Consider the following 16,249-nt stretch of genomic DNA (forward strand, 5'->3'; position numbering starts at 1 on the left):
TGTTCTTCCAAATGTTTTAAAGGACAAAACACTTAAAAATCTACAGATGCTCTCTGATAATACAAATTAATTGTCAAGTATTTCCTTCTGTGCTTCACGGGAAAACAATAATCAGAGGGAATTATCAGCTAAATTGTTCACAGAACTTTTTCCTTCCAGCGATGTTTGCAATATGGACACAAACAATCATATGTCCACGACTTTAATTTCTTCCAAATGTCATTCTTTGTCTCCATGATCATTAATGAACAATATTATCGCTCTTAAAAAATTTTAAAAAATGGATTCTACTTTAAACTGTTGAGGAACCTTCCATGCTCTTCTCCTCGTGGCTTGAGAAGCTCTGCGCCGATTTTTGGTCCTGTTTTCTCCTGTAAAAGACAAGAAGTAATTTTATCCCTGCAGATGCAGGCGGGAGAAACGGGAAGAACACTGACATCATCTTGACACATCCAAAACGAAAGATACCCAAAATAGTAAGGCTCTTGAAGTTAGTGTTGTATCTGTAGATCAGCCGAACTTCGCTAACTGTTTTGTTTTTGACAAAAAGCAGTTGTTTTGGATGCCTTTAGACAATGAAGTGTTTGAATGAGGCAGGAGCATTTTTTACCTTGAGCATTCCATCGCGCTCCCATTTAAAGAGACCGCAATTACTGTGAAGGGAAGACAAATGGTTAAGCTCAAACATCAACCCAGTAGTGTTTGTATTTCACACACATTAAGCATGAGGGCATAAAAGCGGTTCTTTTCCTCACAAATAGTCGCTGGAGGGGTTTCTCTAAGTTGGCACCGTTGCTTTGTGATCCAAGCAACTTGTCTTGCTGTTGCAAGCAAGGGGTGTCCAAACTACGGCCCGAAGGCTATTTGCGGCCCGCCATGCCTTTATTTTCCCCACAGGCCCATGACAAAATTAATAAAATTAACATTTAAACTTTTCACCCACCCCCCAAAAAAACTGACTTAATAGAACAATTCTTCAAAACAGTGATGAAAAAAAAAATCAATTAAAAAAAAAATTATAGTATTTGTCACAGTTAACAAAAAACATTCACAGTACAGTGGACCCTCGTGTTACAACGTCCCTGACTTACGTTATTTTCATGTTGCGACGTGGAATACTGTTTTTTTTCATCCTCTCTTTATGGTATTTTCCCGGTTTTCCGCCCACAACAACTGTCATGACCCTAGGGGCTTGGCTGTATTTGTGTTGTTTTGCCTCCATCTGCAGGCGTTTTTAGGTAATTACACTTATTTTCAGTTGCTGTCCCTGCAACGGGTCACTACAATGCTGGTCTGCTATTGGTCGGCATCTCTTCATGGAGATGGCGGTCTGCTATTGGTCGGGCTCACTCGTTTCAAAATGGCAGAAGGGTAAAGCTTTGTTCGATTATGAGTGGTTACAAAAGCGTATTTGTAGTGCATTTTACTGCTTAATTCAAAGTTGAAAGTGTTAGCCATGGTTCCAAATATTGCAAGGGGTTTTTAAAGAGAGAAGTAAGAAGATGATTTATATGGAAACGAAGCTGGAGATATGGGCATAACAAGTGCCACTCAAAGGTAAATCAATCCTTTCTAAATTTTCTATTTATGATTATTTCTGATTGTATACATGTATGCTATATATTGTAGCCCTCACTATACTATTTTGGTACTAATTTTGAATATGTACATACGATTTTGATGTATTTACCTGGGGTTGTATTAGCTATTAAACATAGGTTTGGACTGCCCGTCATACGGTAAATTCTCTTTACGAGCCCAACCATGGAACGCATTAATCTCGTAACATGGGGGCCCACTGTAAATGTTTGAAAAACGCTCAGCTTGCTCCAGTTTCCATTGTTTTGGTTTTGATTGTTGAGCACAGGGGTTGGATCAAAAATAGATGCATCCATTCAGCCAACCTGCAATGTTTGTGCGGCAGTCTGTCCAGGGCGATGGCTCTCTGTCCGCACGGACACTTGAAGAAGCGTTTGATGGCGTCGTGCCAGTGCAGAGGGTGATTCTCGCCCACGCAACGGTCCGCCGGCTTAAAATATGTGTAGTTACACTAAAAGGCAAACAAAGCAAAGCTCAAAAGCTTTAGGAGATGCTGTTGATTTTTTTGAGATATGTAGGTATTAGGTAAATGACCTTTTTACAGGAAACGGCTCGACATTTCATTTCTCGGATGCTCTTCATTTTCTCCTCCATTTGCTCTTTCTTCACCAGCGGGTCAAAGTATTTTTCCTGCAGCTGATACTCAACCTGGGAAGGAGAACAAACAAAAAAAGTGTCAAAAAAGTGAGAAAAAAAAAGTGCTGTCAAATAAGTCATACCGCCTGTAGGGCGGCGTCATGGAGAGATTTGGCATTGAGGATCTTTTGGAACTCTTCTGACTGAATGTAACTGAGATCCTCTCGCTTCTTCTTCTCAGATGGCTCCACGTCGCCATCACCAGAATCAGCTGCACAATTAATTAAGAGCACACAAAGGTCATTAACTCACTGAATCCCAAAGGCATAATTTTACGTTTTTGTTTTTTTAGGTCTTTCAATCCCCAGTACTTGTTAGTATTTTTTCAAAAAAGTGCATTGGCTTAAGAAGTCAAAAAATGGATGGCCCTAAATTAAGTACTAAAGTAATCAATCATACTGGTAGTCATTTATTTTGGAGAAAAAAAAAATTCCACTATAACTAGAATATTGGGTTTGGGATTATTATTATTTTTTTTTAAATTGCATTCAGAACAATAGAACAATATTGAATATATTCATTCACGGATCGATTGTAAGGTTATCAATGTCGTTTTTATTAAAAAAAATGTGGTAGTTTATTGAATTTTACATATTCATTTTTGATAACATGATTAAAAGTGATATGTCAATTGTGGTGTGGGTACCGTGTGTTGAGGTGAGACTCTTCTCCACCCGGGCGCTGATCTGGGTGCTGCTGGTCCGCTTCCTCTTGACAGCGTTTGGGTCTTCCTTCTCTAGCGCCATCCCCTTGGCTCTCAGCTTCCTCAGAGCCGCCATCTTGGCGGCAGAGGCGGCGGCCGGCAAAGGAGGCGGGCTGGCATCGGAGAGGATGACGTCCTCGCCCTGTGAGAAGCCTCGGCCCAGCGTGGGGGTTTGGGGCGTCGCGGGGCTTCGGGTGGTCTCAGGTACGGCGGGAGCTGCTTTGGGGGACGCCAGTAGAGGAGGCGTGGCTGACTTTGGCACCTGAGCCGCCTGGGCGCCCGCCAGCCGCCGTTGGCGGTTAAGCAGGAGCTCTCTTTGCTTCTGTTTCTGCTGCTTTAGAAGATCCGACGCTGAGATGGACTGAAGAGAAGCTTTTTGTGGGTCTGATGGAGAAGACAAAAACTCAAGGGATTGCCCCCGCGGGTTCCGACGCATTTGTTTGGTACCTGATGCACGTCCCTGGGTCAGGTGTTTCTTGAGCTGCAGAGCTCCCGTTGAGGGCATTGCCATCAAGCCCTTGAATTCATCGGAACAATTTGAAACCTCACCTGACTTTATGGCTACAAGAAAGAAACACACGTTCACTTTCGAATTTCGTCCGGGTGCATCACATCCAAGCAGGCCTTACCGAGCATTTTTGCTTGAAGGATGTGCCGGGCGGAACCTTTTACAAAGAGCTTATCCAGAGTTGTCTGACCTGTTTTTTTCGGTTTGGATGCGGATCTGCAAACGGTAAGGACGTCATGAGGAAAATGTCTCGACTTGAGAGCTGAAGTCACGATTGGACTCACAGCGATGCCGCCCAGGCGGGCGAGGAGACGCCGCCATAGTGGAATCCACCCTGACAGATGCGCTCCCTGAGGCTGACACCCTTCACCTTGTTGGGCGCCTTCCCAGAAAATGCCGACTGCAGCTCCGACCTCTTGGAGCTCATCTTCTTGTACTGGGCCTTCACGTGATATTGGCAGTACTGGCACTCATACTGGACACATCACGACAGGCGTATGGAAACTGAAATTAGCTCCGAGAAATGATATGTAATGACAAATAAAACAGTTCACTTGAATATCATTTTTGTTATCATTAAAGGGGCCATAACACGGTAACTCAACTTTTTGTAGCTTTTAACCATGTTCCAAAAATGATTTCTCAGCCTAAACACTCCCAAAGTACTATTTCCCTTTATTGATGCTTTTCTAAGCATTCCTTGCGCTCTCACAGCCCGAGGAGCTAAAAACAGCTTGAAGTGAGCGAGACGGGAGCGTTTCGCACTCCCCGCACATGCTGTGCATGAGAAAATACCCGCCAACCTTATCTACGTCTTTTAGTTTCATTTTGGTTACAGAGCTGAGAGCTTTTGCACCGAGTCAGCCAAGTAAACAGCAAAGTTGCATTTATTAGCTACAACATTTTACGGTTCTGTAAAAATGCTGAGGTGGGCAAAAATGTGTAAAAATTCACCCACGGGCAGAACTATTGTTAAGAATGCTGCCGCGAGCCTTGTGAGGACGAGTGGCCAAGATGATGGATGAATGCACGTTCCGAGGTCCGCCCCTTGAGCTGCAAGATGGTGCGACGTGGTAAGATCAAACGAGCTGTTTTAGTTCCTGATTAGAAAGATCGGTACCATGAAACTCATGTTTAAAAAGAAATTAAATTACCAAACGTAATTTATATGCACATATTACACTGCGGAAAGAACTTAATTATGTTACGGCCCCTTTAAAGAAATGTTACAGGACTATTAAATGATTACTTGTGAGTGGGAGTGGCCAACCTTGTCAGCAGCTTCTTAAATATTCATAAGAGGCACTATTTGACAATATTACCATGTTAACGAGCTGAGAGCAGGGGTCTCCATTTTTCTTCATGGCTTTGCACGTGCCGTAATCTTGAGCTTCACCCATCAGCAAAAGCTTCTGCGGATGATCGACCGTCAAGCTGACCTGCATATTTGAATATTTGAGATTTTGGCATTCGAAAATGTCACTGTGACAAGAATTCCCCAAATAGTATCATTTTGTACAAGGCATTAAAGTTAATAAAGGCGTTTTAAGTTGTTTTGTTTGCTTTACCCCGTCATATCCATCCTTTTGTTTCATGGGGTTGGGGTTGAGGATTCCAATGACAGTCCCCATTCCTGTCTTCCAGTGCTCCTTGTGGACCTCGCCGAATAGCAAGAGCGAAACAAACACATCCAGGTTGTGGAGGTCGTTCAACTTCCAGATGCTAAATGTCTTACCCTTTAAAATACAAAACAAGTATAAAGTACTTGTAAATATTGAACACATCATTCGATCAAATCTCGGAGAGGTGATGCCAGATGCTTACACTGTTGCTGCTTTGTGGTGTTGCTTTGCTAACGAGCACGCCAAACGTCACCCAGTCGCTGTCCTCCAGTTTCTCGCCTTTCAGGCGCTGGGGCACCTGTGACAGGCGGATCAGGCGACGGTCAGCCATCTTGCGGTCCATATCGCTTGATGAAACGAGTGGCTTTCTGAAACATACCTGATTTTAAAATTTCTGAAAAGATTTGAGGGTTTCTAATTGCGACTTTCCCAAAACCCCCAGACCTGAGCCGCAATCCGGAGTATTTCTCCATAGCCACGTCTTTAGGAAGAGATTCCAGTTTAGGAGGTCCCGCTGAAGTAGAGGGGCGGGGTTTGCTCTGGAAGCTTGTAGACGGGCGCTGAGGATTGGCTGCTTTGCTTGTACTTTCTACAGGCAGGAAGGAGCTTCCCATCTTAATCTCCAACAGAGGCGCTCTGGGTTCTGGTCAATGATAAAATATTGCCATGTCAGTTTGGAAACCATGCAAAAAAAGTTTTTAAAATTAGGCGAGCTGGGTGCAGTTTGATAAAGTAGCTCAGCTGCAGCAGAGAAAACTGAGTCTGTAACAAAAGTGACTCTCCAGTTTACATTTGCACCTCATTGTCTTTCAGTCTACTCAATAAAAACAAAGACATTTATACTGGGCTTTACTTTGTTACACATTTTGCCAAAACCTCTGCTCAAGTTGCGAGACATCTTGTGCAATTTCCGTCTCGCCTGATCCCTACTAATACACCAGTAGACATTCAAAACAATATGCTAATTTGATGGGTTTACCTGGTGAAGAGCTGGATTTGCTTTGGTGGGACACTCTAAGTTTGCGTTTAAAAGTGTCAGCATTGTTCAGCTCCGAGAGGAAGTCTGTGGACTCCCGCACCTTTTGGTTTCCTGCGCTGGCTGAATCAGATGACGATGTAGCTAATATTAAAGTAAAACAGAGAGTTGTGACAATTCTCTATGTGAAAATAATCCGCTTTGTTCAATTGTGTTTCGTTTTTACCAGACTGATTCCTTATCTTCTGTGGCAAATCTGTTGACTTCGGCGAGATTTGTTTGAGGCTGGCCTGACTAGAGGGTGACGATTTCGGTGTGGATGAGCTCCCTGATGCTTTCATCAAAGAAGAAGACTGACTTGCCTCCAGCTGCCTCTGCAATGCTCGCATTTTCTCCTGCATCCACCTCAACTCCTCTGGACAGAATAGAAGGAAATTTTGAAGAAAAGAAAAAAAAAAACAGCTTTACAAGAACACAGATACAAACCTTGTAGTTCCTCTTGCGACCGGTTAAGACTCTCTCTGGCTTTGGCTTTATTTTCTTGATCCACTTGCTCTTCTTTTTCAATGTCATCTACATCACCAAAAAGCTCTGACAATTCATCCTCTGACTCCACATCTCGTCCTTTATCATACTCGTCCTGGCCATGAATGTCAAACAGGGCATCCAGGTCATCTGCCTGCTGCTGCTGTGCCTCCATATTCTCAGCCATTAGGGCTGTCAAAATGTCCAGATCGTCTTCACCTGGACAGAGAGGAAAAGACTCACTGATTGTCACAGTGTCAATGCGTTTTCCAGTTTCCAACCTGGAAAATGGAGGAATGTGGGGAAAAAAAATACTTACAATCCATGATAGATCAGAGTCCACCTGAATACGGTTGCCAGGCTGCAGAATGACACGTTATAAGAGGCATTTAACACGAAAAATACAATATACTACAATACAGTGAAAGAAAAACATACATTTTCAGACCGGTAGAAATAAAAGAGCGTAAATATCATTTTAAATAGTAACAATATAGTCATATTAATGCAGTCAGTTACCATACAATAGTTATCTTTGACTGGAATGAAGTTGTAGACAACTTACCACCTACGCGACGAATGGACAGTTTAGTGCGTCTTTTTTTTTTAACGAAATCCAACAGCAGTTTCGGTGTTTTAGGATTATTTTGTCAATATTGCGTAGAAATCTGAGTATTAGATGAACAAAGCATCTCAGACGGTTTCCTGAACGCAAGGGAGAAATCCAAACTGGCGCCTAATGCGAGGACCCAGCTGTGTTGTTGAAAATGAATTTAGCTCCCTCAAATGTGCCTGAGTGAAAATACTCTCAAACTTGATTTACGTCCTGGTTAAGACTACAATTTGAAAGCGTATTTTGTCTATTTTATTTGATGTGTTTATGTTGTAATTACCGCATATTGTCAATGCAGCACGGGCGAGTACATTTTATTTTTTTTATCGCAACGGCACGTTTTCGGACATAAAAGTGGCGTGCCCTATTCGTTGCCTTAATACAGTATTAAACGTAGAACTGGAGATAGTTAGATTAAAATAAAAATTGGTCTAATAAAATGCATGTAAAATGAAGTTGGGATTTTGAGAAGTGGCAGTGACGATGACGACCCATTATCCGTGCTGTCACGTGAGAGGATTTTCTTTAGTAGGACTACAACAAGGATGGCGACTACTTCCACTAGTCAAAGTCCTGGAGCTATTAATTGTGCCACGAAAAAAACATTCACTCGCACCGACCACAAAGCCATAGTTTTCTTCGTATTTGATAATAATCGGCTTTGTGTGAACAAATTTTCTGTTTCACCTCTCATTGTCGGATAAAACATGATTCAATAATTTTGAAACACACACGTTTTCTGTTTTTGCGGTATATAGCAATGCTGGCCTCCATTTATTTAACATCGACAGAACAAATGCAGACAACATCTTGCAGTAGTAGTGTGCCAGATAAACTATTTGTCAAACTATGTGCTTCCTCAAATGAAATATATCTGCTTATAATAAAATATGCAGCAGGTCACATTTTAGAAAGGAAAAGAAAAAAAATACAAAAGCCCCGGGTTTATCGTCTCAACTTGGACATTTCCTCATATTACCTTGAAACAAAAGCACCGGGTTAAACGTCTATGAGCTTCCTCAAATGAAATATATCTGCTTATAATAAAATATGCAGCAGGTCACATTTTAGAAAGGAAAAGAAAAAAAATACAAAAGCCCCGGGTTTATCGTCTCAACTTGGACATTTCCTCATATTACCTTGAAACAAAAGCACCGGGTTAAACGTCTAAACTTGGACATTCCTCATATTACCTTGTAACAAACTGAGAGGACATCAAAAACGAAAAACGGTATCATCTCTCTGAATTGGTTCAACAAGAGGAAGACTAAGATTAAGGTGCAAATACGATGAGTAATATAAATGACAAATGGTGGCCGGGGGGGCTAGTCAATGCAGTCCATAATGTGGATCTGCAATGTGTCCAGATCTGGCAGGCTTTCTTCACACTTCGGACAGACGTATTCCGGAAGACCGTCCCGATTCTGCCAGACGGTGCCTACAACACATAAAAAAAAAAAAAAAAGAAATACTGAGTGGACAGTATTTTTCCCAGTTGCAAAATACAAAAACAAACCAAAAAAACATACCCCTTGAAAGTAAAGTTGGTCCTTGAGTATTTGGATTTGCCACATGTCTCCTCTGCATGTCCCCTAATTTCTGCCTGTGGACACACACGGAAAGTTCCACAAACGTGAGAAAATGTAACATTAAGTGGGAAGCAAGTGTGAACAGATGACTCGTGAACATATTCTAGATTCATGCCCAGTATTTTCAGCAAATGGGGCACAAGTGATGTTTTGGGGGTAATCCATATTGAAATCCTAAAAGAAGACTTGGCAATGCTTGGGAAGTCATTTAATTTGCAGCTATCAATTTTTCTGCTACTAGTTTTTTTTTCTTCTTTGGATCTATTGGCATACCTGCTCATCTCCTCCTGCAGATGGTTGTTCTGCTTCTTCAAGTATTCCAGCTGAACAGCCATACGCTCCCTCTCCTCGTGCAGTTTCTCCCTCGCAGCCCGCTCAGCATAGAAATCCGAGGAGTAAACCTCGGCCTGTGAGGGGCAAATTTATCATGCACTTCCCAATTTTTGCATTAATCCTTCCAACTGCAACTCGCGGAGAGGCGCAATACATTTTTTTTGCGTTGACACCCCAAAACCACCGCTAGCGGCCAATGACATTTGCAAGGCATTTGCAGGACATTGATTGGTTTAGCCTGGATTCCCATAATGCAAAAGTCTTCTAAAGTCAAAATTCTCTAATTATGACGAATGAAATATTCCCTTTTTAATTTCATGTATAAATATACAGCATAGTTATTTTTGCTATTATTGCATTTTTACAATTTTTGCACATAAACAAGATGAATATGTATGGATAGGGTTGAAAAAAAGGGCTGGGGTGTAAATGTAGGCACAATAGTTTCAATGTCATTGTTCAAATTACCGTATTTTCTGCACTATAAGGCGCACCTAAAAGCCTTAATTTTTTTAAAAAGCTGATGGTGCGCTTTATAATCCCGTGTGCCTTATATATGGATCAATATTGAGATTGGGATCCGTAGACGGGGGATGAAGTGATAAAGTAAGCTTTACCTGTTTCTTTTGTGTGTTTACACTTGAACAAGGTTGCTCATATTGACATTGAGTTATTATGCTGTTTAGAGTTATTATTTGAGTTATTGTTATTACTTTGAGTATTACTATAATGTGATTGAAAAAGTTTTAAAATACGTCATTAATTGAGGGTGCGCCTTATAATCCGGTGCGCCTTATATATGGAAAAAGTTTTAAAATATGCTATCAATTAAGGGTGCGCCTTATAATCTGGTGCGCCTTATAGTGCGGAAAACAAGGTAATTTATTATATTGTTCATGTTATGCATATTTCATAAATACAATGTATAGTCACGTTATTTACATGTTTACGTTTGCATATAACTGTTTTACGCCAGTTAATTGATGATCTCGCGATGTTTCGGAGAAGTGCGCCTGCTTTTGTATGTGCGCACTTCCGGTTTGGACAGTCCAGAGGCGGGAAGAAAAAAATCAACAAGAAGAACGAATTATGAACAGACAAACAGGACAAAAAAGACACTAATTCCCTCACAAGTGGCAGCGGCCAAAGAGGTATTTTTTCTGCAAAAGGGACATTATCTATCCACGTTATTTTGTAATGTCATATGTTGTCTGTAATTAGTTTTTGTACGTTATTTAAGTCATGTTATTTTTTGTACAGTTTTCATGGTTTAATGAAGACAAGCTTAATAAAATCTCTAAGGAAAACCACTTGAGCGTGTGCCTACGAGAGAGTTACACGGAGGTTGAAAGTAAAATTATGTTCATATTTGATGACGTTATGACCCTTTCAAAGTCAGTCCAAGTTGGGTGATAATACGGCCAGGTGAGAGAAAAATCCCCAGTGGTTAAAAAGGTCAAACAAAAACATGTTTTTTAAAATTTCCTATGATTTTATGTACACACCCCAATATGCTACATATTGATTAAAATATTTTACATTTTATATATTATTATTTATAAATATTATATTTATATTTCATATATTTACTATTGTTAATTTTACTAGTCAATAATCAACCTTTAACTCCTGATAATTAGCCAAATATAATGAATACAGTACTTTTAATTGATTTGACAAATATTTTTTGTTTTTGACGATACGTTTTTTTAAAATAAAATTTCAACCAAATTGGGCGGGGGTTAAAGGTGAACTCCACTGACCTGTGCCTCCAAGACAGAGATGGTCTCCAGCTCCTTTTCCTTCTTGAAAATCTCCTGCTTCAAGCTATCGATGTGCTCCTGCTTGGAAGCCAGGGCCTTCTCGGCGGCGCTCAGCTGACCTTGGAGATCATCCACCACCTCCCTGTTCACCAGCTCAGTCTGCAGCAAAACGCCGATGGACGCCCGCAAAAGCAGTAGAATAGAGAGCTCTTTTATCCTTATACCATATTTTCCGCACTATAAGACTTAACTTCTTTAAAAAGCTGATGGTGCACCTTATAATCAGGTGCGCCTTATTTATGGATCAATATTGAGATTGGGATTCGTAGATGGGGAATGAACTGATAAAGTAAGATTTACCTGTTTCTTTTGTGTGTTTACAGTTGAACAAGGTTGCTCATATGGACATGGAGTTATTATGCTATCGAAGGTTTAGAGTTATTATTTGAGTTATTATTGTTATTACCGTATTTTCCGCACTATAAGGCGCACATAAAAGCCTTAATTTTTTTTAAAAGCTGACGGTGCGCTTTATAATCCGGTGCGCCTTATCAATCAATATTGAGATTGGGATTGGTAGATGGGGAATGAACAGATAATGTCAACTTTACCTGTTTCTTTTGTGTGATTACAGTTGAACAAGGTTGCTCATATTGACATTGAGTTATTATGCTGTTTAGAGTTATTATTATTGTTATTACTTTGAGTATTACTACATTGTGATTGAAAAAGTTTAAAAATATGTCATTAATTGAGGGTGCCCCTTATAATCTGGTGCACCTTATATATGGAAAAAGTTTTAAGATATGTCATTAATTGAGGGTGCGCCTTATAATCCGGTGCGCCTTACAGTGCAGAAAATACGGTATGTGCTTTATCACAATTGATCATTTTAAATCTCATCTGGATTTTAAAATTGAATTCTTTTCACTAGGTGCTATGTCATGGGTGAAAAATGTTTTGACGCATACCTCTCTCCTGCTCCTCTCTTCCTGGAGCTCATTGTAGTCTTCAAACAATTTAGTGTAGGCATCCTTCAGCTGAGCTAGGTTTCTCCTGAAATGACGACATGTCATCTGGTCAAGTCCATGTCGGCGTTGGAGTGCGCACGCGAGCGGACGGACAGACCTCTCCTCTATGGCCTTTATCTGCACGATTAAAATCTGCGCCTGCATGCTGTCCAGCTGCAGCTTCAGCTGCTCTTTCTCCGCTTTGACTGCCTGTGTGTCCGCCAGCTGGGCCTTCAGAGTGGCCACGTCGATCTCCAACTCTCGATTACTACCAAAACACATTTGAAACATTGCAGCGCCATCCTATAGATTTGCGCTTTCGCTTACGGTATTTTGCAAACAAACCGGTCCTGCAGGTTCTTTTTCATCCTCTCTGCTTCATCCAGCTTGCTCTGGGCCTGCTGCAGTTCCTTGAACAGTGACATCATCTGCGATTTGATGAAATTTGATGCCACCTGGAAAGCAACAGACATTCCATAAGAGTATAGGTAAGTGATTGTCAACTGCTGCGATGTGAGAAATCCGCTGCCGGTTAAACTGGCTTAATTGAGCCCAAAAATGTATTCATTAAAAATAATGTTCATCTACCTATTGCAGAATGGTTGAGGGACACAAATGACAGGATGGTCAGCCATACGGCGGGATTTAAAGCTCTTACAGTTGTGCAATCACATTGAATTTTTCAAACCATAATAACTTCAAAAGTAGTATGTCAACCATGGCCCTTATATTTTGAAAGGAGTATGTACATTTAGGTGAGAACATTTCTTGCAGTCAGCCAACATCTGTGTAAAACATTCTACCAATAAGGCCACAAAAAAAACCCAAAAAACAGTAAAATCAATCTACAAAACACAAAAACATGTACAATACCTGGTCCTTCTCCAAACTTTCCTTCTCCGAATTTTCTCTGGTCTCCTCCACCATGTTGGTCTGTGTTGTTGTGGAGACATGGTGGTGTCTCTTTTCCTCCATCGTATTTATCCTGCAAATAGTGAAAGAAGGTCGTTAAAAACAAGTGATGACATTGCATGCTTTTATTGACCTGCAGGGCCTGCATCAGAAGTTCTAAAACTTTATTTTTTCATTAAAAATTAACATGTAATAATAATAATAAAAAAAAAATCATCATTCATTGAAAGACTCACTTCTGCTTTTGTTTTTTTGTTCTTCAGGCCAAATTAATAAAAAAAGTAACATATTTTCCGCACTATAAGGCACACCGGATTATGAGGCGCACCCCAAATTGATGACATATTTTAAAACTTTTTCCAATCACAATATAGTACTACTCACAGTAATAACAATAATAACTCAAATAATAACTCTAAACTCTCAATAGCATCATAACTCAATGTCAATATGAGCAACCTTGTTCAACTGTAAACACACAAAAGAAACAGGTGAAGCTTACTTCATCAGTTCATTCCCCATCTATCAATATCAATATTGATCCATATATAAGGCGCACTAGATTGATTATAAGGCGCACCATCAGCTTTTTAAAAAAATTAAGGCTTTTAGGTGCGCCTTAAAGTGCAGAAAATACGGTACTTGAACTCTAACGTGATCAAAAACGAGTGAGGTGAGTTTTATTTCATGATTTGGGGCCATCTTGTGTGAATTTTGGTCTTTTTTTCCCTTTACAAACAAAAACAAAACAACACTGTGCACTGTACATGTCAACGGTGGTCTGAAGCTCAGACTGCAGCCGCTCGGCTCGCTGGGTCTCATTCCTGAGGGACTGCAGCAGGTGGCTGACGGTCACCTCCTCACTGTCCAGATGGGACGCCGTCATGCTCGCGTTGGGATGTTTGCCGCTCTTGTCGCCACCCTTCATGTTGAGGAAGCCTTCGTCCTGGAAAAAAAAACAACAAAAAAAAAAAGTATCTTTTTACTCTGCAAACATTGTGAGATACAACTGCGTGGCCAAGGCACATTGAGGTTATTATTATTTTTTTTTCTCCTCACCGTAACAGTGATGATCTCAATGAAGGAATCCTCACTGGAGTTCTGGCCCATCTTAAGCTGTAGCTCAGAGTTCAGCGCCACCAAGTCGTTCTTCTCCACCTGGAGTCTGCTCACCTGCGCACGCAAGGCGTCCATTTCTGTGCTGTTACTGGAAGCTGCTTCCTTCAAATGACATGTTGAATACTCTGTTAAATTTCGAATGCAATATTGTGCTGCCTTGTTTGTGTCCTTATTTTTGTTTGTTTTTGCATGGAAGTCATCCATACTCTTTTACAGCATAGTTAATACCTGTAATGTCTCAGTGTAAGAAAGGAGAACCAAAAGGCAGCTTCATGATTAACAGCGGGGTTGCACTCACTTGTGAGGCTTCCAAAGCACCATCCGACTCTGAGGCTTCTGTCAGTTTCTTGCTCATCTCCTGATTTTCAACAACCAGGGCGTCCATCTTTACCCGGGCCTCCCCAAGGCTCCTCTCCAGGAAGACCCGCTCATCCTGCTGCTTCTCATGCCACATCAACAGCTCTTCAAAACGCTCTTTCATCGACAGGTTGGTCTGACGGAGAGCCTCTGGGTAAGCGGGGAAGATAGGTGAAATGGCTTGTTCAACGACAAAAAGAACGAATCCAGAATGTTCTCTCACCTTTCAGGTTGCGGTTCTCCTGGATGAGAACGTTCATCTGGACTAAGGTATCCTCCGGCGTTCCCATTGTCTCCTCCGGCGTTCCCATTACATTGGGGGAACGAGAGATGTCCCCATTCATAATGGGGCTTTCGGACGCCATTATGCTGAAATAAAAAAAATTAAGATTAAGTCGCAAACAAACTTTAAAAATTCCTGTAAATTTGGGAACCTAGTTCCTTGTGACACCATCACAGATGGATTATTTGTGTGGGTTTAAGCGGCATTATTTTTCTGGTACTGTGTGGCTTTCATTTTGCCGCTGTGGTTTATTCGGTGATTTAAGTCGATTGAAATGACAAAGCTTTAATGACTCAGGACTTTGGCATGCTGAAGCAACAGGAACTAAAAGGCAACTTTGAGTGCGTTATCTGATTCCTGGTCACATGACAACTTAACTCCTGGAAGTCCTCATGAAAGCGTAAACAGATAAAAAAGCGATAAAAGAGTAAATAAAACTGACGATTGTTCTATCTTCTCATTCACTGTCAATTTTTAAGTCCACGTGGAAACACGGCCAAGGCGGTTCTGAATTTCTTTAAAATAAAATTCGTGTTTGATGTTCAGATGTACATTTAGTTTTTGCAATGATTTTTATCTATAACTATCTGTTTGTATCTTCAACTTGTCTTATTTTATTGAACAAGTAAAATCTTTCTCGAAAAACGCAAAGGAGACGCCATTAAAAGAATAACCAATTATATTCCGTCTACTTTGTTTCCGTCCGTAATTAAAGACGAGTCAACTTCGCTTTCGCTTCGCTTCAACACGTTACAACAGAACTGCGTCACAACAAAATATTAAATAAGTTTAAAGCTGACCTTTGTTGAATTCCGTATCGTAAGTATCTCTTGGTTTCGAACAAAAGAAGACTAGAAAATAGGAAGAGTTTGTTCTGTTTATGAACCTGACAACGTCTCTTACTAGTTTTGATTAATTTCAAAACAGCTGCTGAAAGCAAACAACTTCTGTGTTTTTACTTCAAAATAAGACGTAACGAAGATATGGGCCGCTTATATTGGGAGATTGATGACGTGAGGTTTATTATTCTGAAGACGCATATTCTCGTTTCCTGTAAACGGCTAGGTGCACTTTGCGAAATCAATTTCCTTGATGTGACGTCACAGGAAAGACTATGGGATTAGATTTGTGCCAAAACACTATAAACCGTCTTTCATTTCCTACTATATATTCATTTGAATGTTTTATTTTAGTTATAGATTTTTAAAATCATATGGAATGGCTGTTCGTATGTTTTGTTAGTATTGTTCTTTGTGTGTTATATTGACAAAGGAATTGTTTATGTGCAATGTAAAAAGCACATGAGTCAATTGAATATACTGTCAAAAAAATTCACCTTTTCGTTTCAAACGTTTCGGCTTTTTGCCTCATGCCCTGCAAACATTTTTGAAAAAGCAAACCTATTTTATCTGCCTGTACTAGACTGGTAAAGTACGGGGATTTTTGTTGTTATTGTTTATCGAACTCGAGAAGCTGGATTGTCAAGTGGCCTATTACTTTACCTCCTATCCCGATGACCTGGGACCGGTTCATTTTATTGTCACCATTCCAACAAAAAAATGCAAACATTGGTAATAGAAAATAATGGGAGGGGGTCGACTGTGGATCTGTACGTGCACGTGCTGAGAGGTGACATTTGCTACTGAAGGGATTTATGTAATTTTATATATGATAATGAAGCTTTTATTAATTTTCTCTGAA

General features: G+C 40.5%; 2 protein-coding genes across 3 annotated transcripts; both read right to left on the bottom strand.

Annotated features, from left to right (window-relative positions):
• mcm10 (minichromosome maintenance 10 replication initiation factor) lies at positions 1-7,286 on the bottom strand. 2 transcript variants are annotated; one of them, XM_088406659.1, is made up of 18 exons: positions 7,135-7,286; positions 6,889-6,930; positions 6,531-6,788; positions 6,271-6,459; positions 6,048-6,188; positions 5,513-5,711; positions 5,271-5,436; positions 5,015-5,182; positions 4,769-4,885; positions 3,731-3,921; positions 3,568-3,662; positions 3,386-3,499; positions 2,882-3,322; positions 2,319-2,446; positions 2,134-2,247; positions 1,905-2,050; positions 611-653; positions 1-371 (listed from the first exon to the last, which is right to left on the bottom strand). In XM_088406659.1, exons 2-18 carry the CDS (start codon positions 6,893-6,895, stop codon positions 288-290), a joined length of 2,601 nt encoding a protein of 866 aa, XP_088262785.1. In that variant the 5' UTR covers positions 6,896-6,930; positions 7,135-7,286; the 3' UTR covers positions 1-287. The 2 variants fall into 2 exon arrangements, with proteins under 2 accessions (XP_088262785.1, XP_088262784.1); XM_088406658.1 differs by having other exon boundaries at positions 2,882-3,499.
• A 631-nt stretch (positions 7,287-7,917) lies between these two features.
• optn (optineurin) lies at positions 7,918-15,516 on the bottom strand. The gene is made up of 13 exons (XM_088406944.1): positions 15,349-15,516; positions 14,489-14,634; positions 14,207-14,415; positions 13,849-14,010; positions 13,557-13,735; positions 12,751-12,862; positions 12,223-12,332; positions 11,996-12,145; positions 11,839-11,923; positions 10,868-11,026; positions 9,045-9,178; positions 8,712-8,785; positions 7,918-8,620 (listed from the first exon to the last, which is right to left on the bottom strand). Exons 2-13 carry the CDS (start codon positions 14,628-14,630, stop codon positions 8,508-8,510), a joined length of 1,629 nt encoding a protein of 542 aa, XP_088263070.1. The 5' UTR covers positions 14,631-14,634; positions 15,349-15,516; the 3' UTR covers positions 7,918-8,507.
• Between the last annotated feature and the right edge of the window lie 733 nt (positions 15,517-16,249).

This window comes from Hippichthys cyanospilos, chromosome 22, assembly GCF_059441005.1.
Source record: "Hippichthys cyanospilos isolate Australia breed blue-spotted pipefish chromosome 22, RoL_Hcya_1.0, whole genome shotgun sequence".
Classification (NCBI taxonomy): Eukaryota; Metazoa; Chordata; class Actinopteri; order Syngnathiformes; family Syngnathidae; genus Hippichthys; species Hippichthys cyanospilos.

Bases quoted from the DNA above. Each gene is read 5' to 3' on its own strand.
- optn (XM_088406944.1), bottom strand. From the start codon at position 14,630: ATGGCGTCCGAAAGCCCCATTATGAATGGGGACATCTCTCGTTCCCCC. The intron at 12,146-12,222 runs GTTTGTTTGCAA...GTGTTTTGGTAG, and splicing joins AAAAAGAACCTGCAGGACCG to TAATCGAGAGTTGGAGATCG. The intron at 9,179-10,867 runs GTCAGTGGAGTT...TGCCCCTCACAG, and splicing joins TCTCTGTCTTGGAGGCACAG to GCCGAGGTTTACTCCTCGGA.
- mcm10 (XM_088406658.1), bottom strand. The intron at 5,437-5,512 runs GTCTGGGGGTTT...GGTATGTTTCAG, and splicing joins TACTCCGGATTGCGGCTCAG to AAAGCCACTCGTTTCATCAA. The intron at 3,663-3,730 runs GTGAGTCCAATC...TACCGTTTGCAG, and splicing joins CCCGCCTGGGCGGCATCGCT to ATCCGCATCCAAACCGAAAA.